This window comes from Henckelia pumila, unplaced genomic scaffold (assembly GCF_033568475.1).
Source record: "Henckelia pumila isolate YLH828 unplaced genomic scaffold, ASM3356847v2 CTG_525:::fragment_3, whole genome shotgun sequence".
NCBI classification, from domain to species: Eukaryota; Viridiplantae; Streptophyta; class Magnoliopsida; order Lamiales; family Gesneriaceae; genus Henckelia; species Henckelia pumila.
In genome coordinates, this window is record NW_027331857.1 from 3,398,235 (window position 1) to 3,409,361 (window position 11,127).

The 11,127-nt window shown below is 39.6% G+C and overlaps 1 protein-coding gene across 3 annotated transcripts; it reads right to left on the minus strand.

Moving 5' to 3' along the window:
• Positions 1–308: 308 nt before the first annotated feature.
• Positions 309–3,643, minus strand: LOC140873178 (pentatricopeptide repeat-containing protein At4g18975, chloroplastic-like). Of its 3 annotated transcripts, none has more exons than XM_073276188.1 (9): positions 3,526–3,643; positions 2,643–2,899; positions 2,457–2,558; positions 2,268–2,344; positions 1,925–2,021; positions 1,661–1,804; positions 841–1,053; positions 468–715; positions 309–367 (listed from the first exon to the last, which is right to left on the minus strand). In XM_073276188.1, the coding sequence occupies exons 2-9, from the start codon at positions 2,685–2,687 to the stop codon at positions 331–333; spliced, it is 963 nt and encodes a 320-aa protein (XP_073132289.1). In that variant the 5' UTR covers positions 2,688–2,899; positions 3,526–3,643; the 3' UTR covers positions 309–330. The 3 variants fall into 3 exon arrangements, with proteins under 3 accessions (XP_073132289.1, XP_073132290.1, XP_073132292.1); XM_073276189.1 differs by lacking the exon at positions 3,526–3,643 and adding an exon at positions 3,019–3,497; XM_073276191.1 differs by having other exon boundaries at positions 309–715.
• Between the last annotated feature and the right edge of the window lie 7,484 nt (positions 3,644–11,127).

The window sequence follows — 11,127 nt, forward strand, 5'->3', positions numbered from 1 at the left end:
TTTTTAAGAAAAAACTCTAATTAACAAAATATTATTTAAATCAAATAATTTTATTCTTTAATTCTGAATATATCATTTAGAATGTATTGTTGAGTCAGCCATTTTGTCCCTTTGGACATACATACTTTTATTTTTATTTAAAATAAATTTAAAAAATCCTCAAAAACAACATAAAGTTTTTGTAAATCACGTAAAACCCGATTATTAAATTTGCATATTCAAAAAATTCCCACTAATTCATCATTCATCATAAACGTAGCAGCGACCTGGGACCTGATTGCCACTCAAATGCTTCTAATGAACATATCTGGGAGAAGCAATGGAAGGGATTCACTTGCTTTTTTCGCCCAAATGAATGTATTCTGCGCTACATTGATTGATGACAACATTTTATCTTTTCAAACATAAGATTTAAGTCAACGAAGGGAGAGCATATTTTGTAGAAAGAACAGCAAGTTTCTTCTTACTTGGCTCGATCCTGTGGCGCATGTACCGACTCAAATTCACCCAAGTCCGAACAGCTAATTTCATCAGCTGAACATGTCCTCACCCAAACCCTTTCCCCCTTGAAGTGAATGTACTTCCATTTACTTCCGTACTTTCCTATTACAAGTCTCTGCTTCTCCTTCTGACCTAAAGCATCGAAGGCTCGTGCAACTCTTCTCACTGTATCTTCGTCTGGTCTCACACCTAACTCCTCCATGTCAGCAAACACCTGATCTTGCACAATCAGAGAAAGAAATCAACAGATGGTAACAAAGTGCAAATATAAGCCTCAGAGAGGAAATAGATGCCACCGTTACGATGATTCATTATATCAAAATCAGGGAAATCAATCACCTCTATAATCATGTTGGGCATGTCATGATGATCATACAAGGATATCATTCTCGAAAAAAGCCTCTTTGATATAGAGCGATCATGCGCATGCAATATCATATTCCATAATGTCTGTGCCTCGTCTGCCCTTCCATCCATGTCAAATGCCAGTAAAAGGCAATCATAGGTAGCCAATGTGGCTCCTTGCCCTTTGCTTAACATCCACTTGGCCACCTGATCCAGATGGCAACATAAGTAAAATTTTTAAGTCACTGAAGAATGAAATGTCGATTCAAGATAACTGATTGTAAGGTTTGGACATGTTCTTTCACTGATCACTGAAATACTAGTATAAATAAACACATAATCCAAAGTCAATAAAGTAATATCTTGTCCCACACCGGTAGGCTGCAGCAATGTGAAATGAGTTCATAATAGTGTACAAAAGCAACTCCCAGTAATTTAGTCCATTCAAAGAACGAGTACAAAGACGAAATAGTTGCTAACAGAAATTCTCGTACATGATCTTTACTTATACAAACCACCACCCCTTGGGCCTGGGGTATGGCATGACAGTAAATAACTCAAAGATTAGCAATAAAATTGTGATGCCCCAACATATTAAATCGGTCAATTCAAGTAAAGAATTAAAAATGAAGCTGAATACTAGGATGGATAGATTTAAATGCATTAACACAGTGTTCACGTCCAAGATTCATCACATTAAGTGCAACTGTCTGCAATAAAGTTTGCAGCCACATTTCGGAAGGAAATTATTTCAACTTTATAAGAAAATCCACAGAGGACACAAAACTCAAATGGGTGATTGAATGCGTCATACTTGAATAACTCGCTGCCACTGATTCCTTTTCCTTAAGATTTTTAAAGCCTTTGCTGCAGCGACTAAAGGAAATTCAGTCTCCCATGCTATCCATTTATCAAGGGAACTGTACACTTGCTCCTTCTCACTTGGTAGTCCAGAAATCTACTAAATTAGTTGAAACAGTTTCAATATTAAAGAACGTCATCATGCAACTAAATATCAACTTCGATGCTCATGATGATTTTTATCGAGGAACCTAATTGAAAAGAGAATTACACATACAATTCTAACAAGATTCAATGCCTTTTGTCCTGAACCAGCTGAATCTCTCTTACGCCACAGGTGTTGCTCCATCTTTCTTGTATTTTGAATTACTTTCCTGTACTCATTCTCAAGGAATATTTCGTAATATTTAAAAAAGATAATGAAAATAAATACCATGCGAAAAGATAAAATGAATAGAAATAACACTCTCCATGAGCATGTTCACATTCCCTACCCAACTCAAAGAAACAGCTAGTCTTTCTAATAACGGAAGGTAAGCTTGTATTTGCAAAGCATGTATTTTCAAATCAAAAGCCAAATACAAATTATATGATACTCTCCATGAAAATAATCCACTTACTTCTCTCCAGTAGAGGATTTACTTATAGGTCGGCAACTTTGACAACAGCGGTACTTCAGAGCTGGGACGCCCCTCAGCTATGCATAGTTAGAAATTCGAGTTAAACGAGACGATATAGACAATATATGTGTACGTATGTGTGTGTTCGAAAAGGCTTTACACATGTAATAAAACCAATTTACTCCTTGCCTTATCATAATAAACGTAGGACTTCAGAGATTTCAGGACAGAAGAAACACAGTTATTCTGGGATAAAGACCACAGTGGAGAATCTCCTCCAAAGCATAAAACCTGTGATGCATTTTATCTTCAAGTTCATGTTCATGTCCCATGGGAATTAGACGAGGCAGCATGGATGAAAGACCAATAACTAACCTGCTTTTGAGCATTTGAACAGATATCAAAAGAAACCCGATCCATCACAGTTAGTCGGCTGATCTTTCTTCAAATTACCAACTTCATTTTCCTTTTATCACAGAGCTAATTCACGTCGATTCAATCCATAGTAACGACCTCAGACCTTCAATCAGCGTATTATATTCATTTTGCTAGAGCCACACACAAGGAAAAAAGGATTTTCTAAAGAAGACGGCTTTTGGCCCTATGCCCAAGTTATATGCTCTCAAGCATCACTGCAACAAAAAATTCCAATTACAAAAGAAATCTGATGACTTAATCAAACACCATCGAATGCAAAGAAAAACTATTTGTATAGCTATGAAACAATATACTTAATCAAATGCATAAATACCGGCAATTGACCAAATGTACAGGCAAAAAACTCAGAATCTCTATACCAAATGGGAATTCTCCATTATTTCCTTCCATGCAATAACTAATCAATTCCAAGTTCCAATACAATATTACTATTTATTTGGTAATTGATCTCATCTTCTTCATTTTAATTTACCGAAACATTCAAAGCTTCTTTATCAGGGATTGAAGGAAAACCGTCACAAGAAGAAATTACATCGCACGGTCGGAGAAATAAGCTAAAACATATAATTTATTACCAGAAATTTTAAGCAGAAGAATGAGGATTGACATATTTTTTTTTAAAAAAAAAAAAATCTTTGAACTCTGGAGCAGATGTACGGCTACTATATTGTGCAAATATGTAATCCCAAAAGAAATAAATGTTTCTTCTGAAATTAAAATCCTGATAAAAATACAAATTGACAGCAAAAAAACATGTGAGCTAGCAGCTGAGAAGTGAGCAATATGCCTTTTATTTCTATCATCTAATTAACGTATTTACCTTGTAGATTTTTCGATTAAGAAGACGAAAATCGCACAGATACAATCGCTGAGTCGCACGCAGAACAGAACAAGAGCTGAAATCGGTTAGGAGCATACAAATTATACTGGGTTCAAACTTTTGGCCCATATACGAAAATTGGGCTTCCTCTGATTTTATTTCTAATGGTCCATATACAAATTGTTTTTAATTAAATTAAATATATATTTAATCGATTAATTCGATTTAACCGAATTTTCAAAATTAAAATCGAAATTGAACCAAATTAATTGATTTAACCGCTGTTCTTTAAAACTTTAAAACCGAACTACCGAATTGACCAAACCAAATTATCAAAAAAAAATAGATTGACGGTGTTTTCGGTTTAACCGAATAGTTGCACACCCCTAATTAGACAAACAATTGGATTTATTTATCCTTGGGTTGGTTGTCGTCTATCAAAAGCGTTTTGAAAAAAAAATCAAAGGAGTGTTTGCAAAAGATTATGTTTTTGTAGAAGTGATTAAAGGAGTGTTTGCAATCACTAAAAAATATTGTTATATTTTGGCTTAAACAATTACATTTGTGTGTTTCTTAAACCCAAATTATGTGTTAACTTATGCTTAACTAAATTAAAATTCAAAAGCTAGTCATATGGTGATTATGATTCTCCAAAAGTGATTCTAATAAAAAAGTCAATGTTAAAATCAATTTAATCACTTATTTATCAAAAACTACCCAATTTTGATTTTTAGATTTTTCCATTTGTTTCTAAACACTATCAACTTTTGATTTTTCTTAACTTTTTTATAATCTATAAATTTAGAAAATGTTTGCAAAAGATTATGTAGTAACCCAGAAACCATTTTAAGATAATAATATGTTAAACATGATTAAGGGATGGTATTTAATCAATTTCGGAGTGTTATTGGACTTCAGAAGTAAAATTTGGGCTTTTTAATTTTGGGCCGGATAGTAAGCTCCGATCCCAGATAGTAAGCTCCGATCCTGGATAGTAAGCTTCGATCGGAACGGAAGCTCCGATCCCCAGCTGCCAGAAATGATTGATGACTCAGTCGCGAGTTTTGACAAGTGTCGATCATAGAGCAGATCGGAAGCTCCGATCGTAGATCGGAAGTTCCGATCCTGGCGTGGCAGACATGCACGCAATGAGCTGGATCGGAAGCTCCGATCCCGAAATCGGAAGTTCCGATCCTGGCCGAGAAATTTGGCTATAAATAGGGCCGTTCAGAGTTCATTTTCAATTACGAATTCCCGAGTTTTCTTCTTCAGTTATATAGTGTGAGATATACACTTGAGGGCCCTATCGATTATAATAGAGGTTCTGGAATAACCAAGGTGTGGTTATAGTCATCCGGGACTAGCGACTCCAAAGGGCTAACTACGGACGAAGGTATGGTCCGGGAATCTATTTAAGTTTTGGGAGTACTTATTAGCTTAGTTAAGGCTTATAAAATTTATGTAGTGATACGGTGAACTTTTGAATATAGGCTTGGAACCTAGGATCCTATTATACTTGAACTAGCCTAGAGGTACGTACACATTGACTGAGATTGCCAGCGAGTATACATGTTTATATGTTGCATTTATTTGGCATTATTATATGGCATGATGTATGATTTACCGTTTTCTATACTCATATGTCATGTGCATATACACGTTGAGCCTATACCTTGTTATACCTGATTATAGAGCCGCTCAACTCTATACTCGATAGTCTGTCACTGAGAGTACCGCGACGGCGGGGGCATTTATGTCTGTCTACTCTGGTGTACTAGACGAGTGTGGTTGCACCCATAGGTTGATCCGTGCAGTGGCAGCACTCATATGGCGCCGGTTCTGAGCATGACTTTTCAGATGATCTTTTTCCAGACATCATGTTGCATGCATTATATACATATGTTTACTCATGTCTATGTACTGGGCGTAGCGCTCACGTCCTAGTTGTTATCTTGGACACCCTATTCCATGGGGCAGGTCGCAGGATGGACGGAGCTGGTAGTTCAAGGCAGGACTAGGGAGTAGGAGCCTTGAGAATTTTATTATACAGCAGGATTCGATATAGCTGTATAATGTTTACTGTTTAAGATTTCGATTTGGTTGTATGACTACAGTATTAAGCCTGAATTTATATTACTACGCTGATATGTAAATTATGATTTTGTTTTCGCATGTCTTACTCTGTTAAGTATATTGCTGTATTAAGTTTAATGCATGCTATTAGTTGCCAGTTAGTAGGTGATTCCATGCAGGGTCACTACATTTTTGGTATCAGAGCATGCATAGATTTTGGGATTAGTACTTGGGATTTAGTTTAGTTTTGAGTAATTTTTGCGCATTTGGGATTTTAATGTGCAATTCTTTTTAGGATATGGCTGACGAGAGTCACGGTAGTGTTGGCCAGGGAAGTGGTCATCATCATCGTCGCCATCATCATCAGGATGATCAACATCGTCCTCATGAGGGTCGACGTCGCTATACTATTAATAAGTTTATGCAGGTAGGACCGAAACCCTTAGTGGGAGGCGAGAATCCTGAACAAGCTAGAAGCTGGATGTCTAAACTTGAGAGCACGTTCCGAGCTTTTGAGTGTACTGAGGAGCAGAAACTGGAAGTTCTAGAATTCGTTCTAGAGGATAGAGCACGTTTTTGGTGGGATGCCAAGGTTGCTCAGGCACGTACTGAGAGAGGACGGGTGACTTGGGGGGATTTCTATCGGGAGTTTCAGAAATTGTATTTTCCTCCGGCTGTTCGCCAAGCACGATCTATGGAGTTGCTTAGTTTGAGGCAAGGATCAATGACTATTGATCAGTATCAACAGCGATTTCTTGATCTGCTACCTTTTAGTCCTCATATCAATGCGAGTGATGCATCGAAGTATGATATCTTTTTGCAAGGCCTGAACCAAGATATCTACGCATAGGTTGTCGTCTGTGATGACCCGGTGTCTTATGAGACTTTGGTGAACCGTTGCCGTCTTGTGGAGACCAGCAACAGGCGTGGACAGTTGATGATGCCAGCACAGCCTAGTGGATTTGTTGAGCCTCGAGCTCAATCTGTTGTGCCATCTGTACCTACGTCTTCTTCTACTCCTACTACTTCGTCTGGTTCTCGTGGTTCACGAGGTACTTTCCGCTTTGGGAAGAAGAAGAAGAAGAAGGAGGAGTTTTGTAGTCACTGTGGTGGGAAGCATCCTGCAGCTTCATGTCGGAGAGCTACTGGGGCTTGTTATATTTGTGGTCAGCAGGGACATCTGCGGAGAGATTGTCCTCAGCGTATGGGTTCTGCTAGTGGATCGGGATCCCAGGTTGGATCTCAGGCTTCTACTTTTCCACGTCAGCAGCCAGCACCACAGAGTTCTTCTGGTTTTCGTCCCCAGACTCAAGGGCAGGTATTTGCTCTGTCTCAGGAGCAGGCTACTGAGGGAAGAGATCGCATGTTGGCAGGTAACTTCTTGTTATGTGGTATTCCTTCACTTGTATTAATTGATACTGGAGCATCGCATTCCTTTATTTCTAGTCGCTTCGTTAAGAGACATAGATTACCTTACGTATCATTAGATATGGATTTAGTTGTATCTACTCCGTTAGAGCAGGAGGTAGTAACTAAGCGTCTAGTGATGGATTGCCTTCTGGAATTTGAGGGTAATGTGTTATCGGCTAATTTGATGATATTAGCGTTGACGGATTTTGATTGTATTTTGGGAATAGATATGCTGACTTTGTACCACGCTACTATGGATTGTTATCAGCGTCTGGTACAGTTTCATCCCGTTGAGGGTGATAGCTGGTACTTTTATGGTGAGGGTGCGCGATCTCCGATGCCACTTGTTTCGGCTTTGAAGGCATGTCATGTCTTGGAGTCAGGTGGGGAGGGCTATCTCATTTATGCAGTTGATATGTCCATGAGTAGTACGGGTAATGATCAGCTACCGGTTGTCAGCGAGTTTCCTGACGTATTCCCTGATGAGATTCCTGGTTTTCCTCCGGTTCGAGAGGTTGAATTTGATATTAATCTTGTACCAGGAACTACGCCTATATCCCGAGCACCTTATCGTCTGGCACCGTCAGAGACGAGGGAATTGAAACAGCAGTTGCAAGATCTGCTTGATAAGGGATATATTCGTCCGAGTGTTTCTCCGTGGGGAGCACCTGTTTTGTTTGTCAAGAAGAAAGATGGATCGATGCGATTATGTATTGATTACAGGCAGTTGAATCGTGTCACCATCAAGAATAAGTATCCTTTGCCGCGGATTGATGATCTGTTCGATCAACTACATGGTACTTCTGTTTATTCGAAGATAGATCTGAGATCTGGATACCATCAGATGCGGGTACGAGACTTAGATATATCTACGACTGCTTTCAGGACCAGATACGGGCATTATGAATTTTTGGTGATGCCATTCGATTTGACGAATGCACCGGCAGTCTTTATGAATCTAATGAATCAGGTATTTCGAGATTATCTGGATAGATTTGTCATCGTCTTCATAGATGATATTCTTGTCTATTCTCATGACAAGGATGAGCATGTACAGCATTTGAGGATTGTTCTACAGACGTTACGAGATAAGCAGCTATATGCGAAATTGAGCAAGTGTGAATTCTGGCTTGATCGGGTAGTATTTCTCGGTCATGTGATTTCGAGTGAAAGGATATCTGTTGATCCTAGTAAGATAGAGGCAGTGCTGAACTGGTCTCGTCCGACAACGGCTGCTGAGATTCGTAGTTTCTTGGGTCTAGCGGGATATTACCGTCGGTTCATCGAGAATTTTGCACAGTTAGCAAGGCCTTTGACTCAGCTTACTCGAAAAGATGTTACCTTCATTTGGTCCTCGGATTGTGAGGAGTCGTTTCACGAGCTGCGTAGACGTCTTACTACTGCACCTGTGCTAGCTTTACCTTCTGGATCAGGAGGTTATGTTGTTTATACTGATGCCTCTGGTCAGGGGTTGGGATGTGTGTTAACACAACATGGACATGTTATTTCCTATGCTTCTCGACAGTTGAAGACGCATGAGAATAACTATCCAGTGCATGATCTTGAGTTAGCCGCCATTGTATTTGCGCTCAAGATTTGGAGACATTATCTTTATGGCGAGAAATTTGAGATATTTACGGATCACAAGAGTTTGAAGTATTTATTCACTCAGGCAGAGTTGAATATGCGACAGAGACGCTGGATGGATCTCCTGAAGGATTATGATTGTGAAATCAAATATCATCCAGGTTCTGCTAATCTTACTGCTGATGCCTTGAGTCGGCAGGTGAGACTGTCTGCACTTCAGACTAATGAAATATCTCATATGATTCAAGAGTGCTGTTCATTGAGTTTTACGCTTAAGCACAAGAAAGGGAGGAATGGGATTCGTTTGTATACTATTCTCTCTGAGCCAGCATTGTATTCTCGGATCAGAGATGCTCAGATATCTGATGTTAAGACTCAGCGATTGGCACATCTAACCAATGGAGTTAATACATCTGGATTCCATTTTCAGGCAGATGGTTTATTGTGCCTATCCAATAGAGTGGTTGTACCTAATGTTGCGGAGCTCAGGAATGATATTCTATCTCAAACTCACAGAAGTCGATTATCAGTTCATCCTGGAAGTATGAAAATGTATAAGGACTTGCGAACTAGATTCTGGTGGAAGGAAATGAAGCGAAGTGTTTATCAGTTTGTTTCGAGATGTTTGGTTTGTCAACAGGTCAAGGCTGAACATCGACGACCAGGTGGATTACTGCTGAATCTTGAGATTCCTGAATGGAAGTGGGAGCACGTAACTATGGATTTTGTCACCCACTTACCTATGACGTCACGTCAGTATGATGCTATCTGGGTCGTTGTTGACCGTTTGACAAAATCAGCACATTTCATTCCTTATAACCGGGAGTATTCTTATGATCGCATGACACGCTTATATATCCAGGAGATTGTGCGATTACATGGGATTCCAGTGAGTATTGTCAGTGATAGAGATCCGCGATTTACTTCACGTTTTTGGGGTAGTTTTCAGCAAGTGTTGGGTACCACTCTGAATTTGAGCACGGTGTATCATCCGGAGACTGACGGGCAGTCAGAGCGCACTATTCGTACGCTGGAGGATATGCTACGTTCTTCTGTCATGGATTTTGGCTTATCTTGGCAGGATCAGTTACCTTTGATTGAATTTGCCTACAATAACAGTTATCATCGTAGTATTGATATGACACCTTTTGAGGCATTGTATGGTCGACGGTGTCGTACTCCGTTATTCTGGGATGAAGTCGGGGAACGGCAAGTCGAGGGTCCTGAATTGGTGCAGCAGATTGTAGACAAGGTAGATTTGATCAAGCATAGGATCAAAGTTGCTCAAGATAGATAAGCCAGTTATGCGAATATTCGCCGCAGGCCACTTCAGTTTGAGCCTGGTGAATATGTTTTTCTGCGAGTATCACCTTTCAGGAAGGTGATGAGATTCGGTGTGAAAGGCAAGTTGTCTCCTCGTTACATTGGGCCTTTCCAGATACTGGAGAAGATCGGAGATGCTGCTTATCGTTTGGATTTACCGCCATCTCTTTCCAGTATACATAATATTTTTCATGTGTCGTTGCTTCGACAGTACATAGCTGATGAATCTCATGTGATTTAGTCTACTGATATTCAGCTAGAGCCAGATCTGTCTTTTGTTGAACGACCAATCTGTATCCTAGATAGGAAGGAGAAAGTTCTTCGGAACAAGACTATACCACTTGTGATGGTACAGTGGCAGCGCCGAGGCGTTGAAGAAGCAACTTGGGAAACTGAGAGTCGTATGCGAGCAGAATATCCTGAGTTGTTTGCTTTGTATTTTTGATTACCATGTAAGATGTAATTACCGTTGTTGTAATAAGACATGGTTTGATGTTTCATATTGTTATCTTGATTTGTCTTTAGATGTTATTTCGCGGACGAAATATCTAAAGGTGGGGAGAATGTAGTAACCCAGAAACCATTTTAAGATAATAATATGGTAAACATGATTAAGAGATGATATTTAATCAATTTCGGAGTGTTATTGAACTTCAGAAGTAAAATTTGGGCTTTTTAATTTTGGCCCGGATAGTAAGCTCCGATCCTGGATAGTAAGCTTCGATCGGAACGGAAGCTCCGATCCTGGAACGGAAGTTCCGATCCCCAGCTGCCAGAAATGATCGATGACTCAGTCGCGAGTTTTGACAAGTGTCGATCATAGAGCAGATCGGAAGCTCCGATCGTAGATCGGAAGTTCCGATCCTGGCGTGGCAGACATGCACGCAATGAGCTGGATCGGAAGCTCCGATCCCGAAATCGGAAGTTCCGATCCTGGCCGAGAAATTTGGCTATAAATAGGGCCGTTTAGAGTTCATTTTCAATTACGAATTCCCGAGTTTCCTTCTTCAGTTATATAGTGTGAGATATACACTTGAGGGCCCTATCGATTATAATAGAGGTTCTGGAATAACCAAGGTGTGGTTATAGTCATCCGGAACTAGCGACTCCAAAGGGCTAACTACGGACGAAGGTATGGTCCGGGAATCTATTTAAGTTTTGGGAGTACTTATTAGCTTAGTTAAGGCTTAAAAATTTATGTAGTGATAC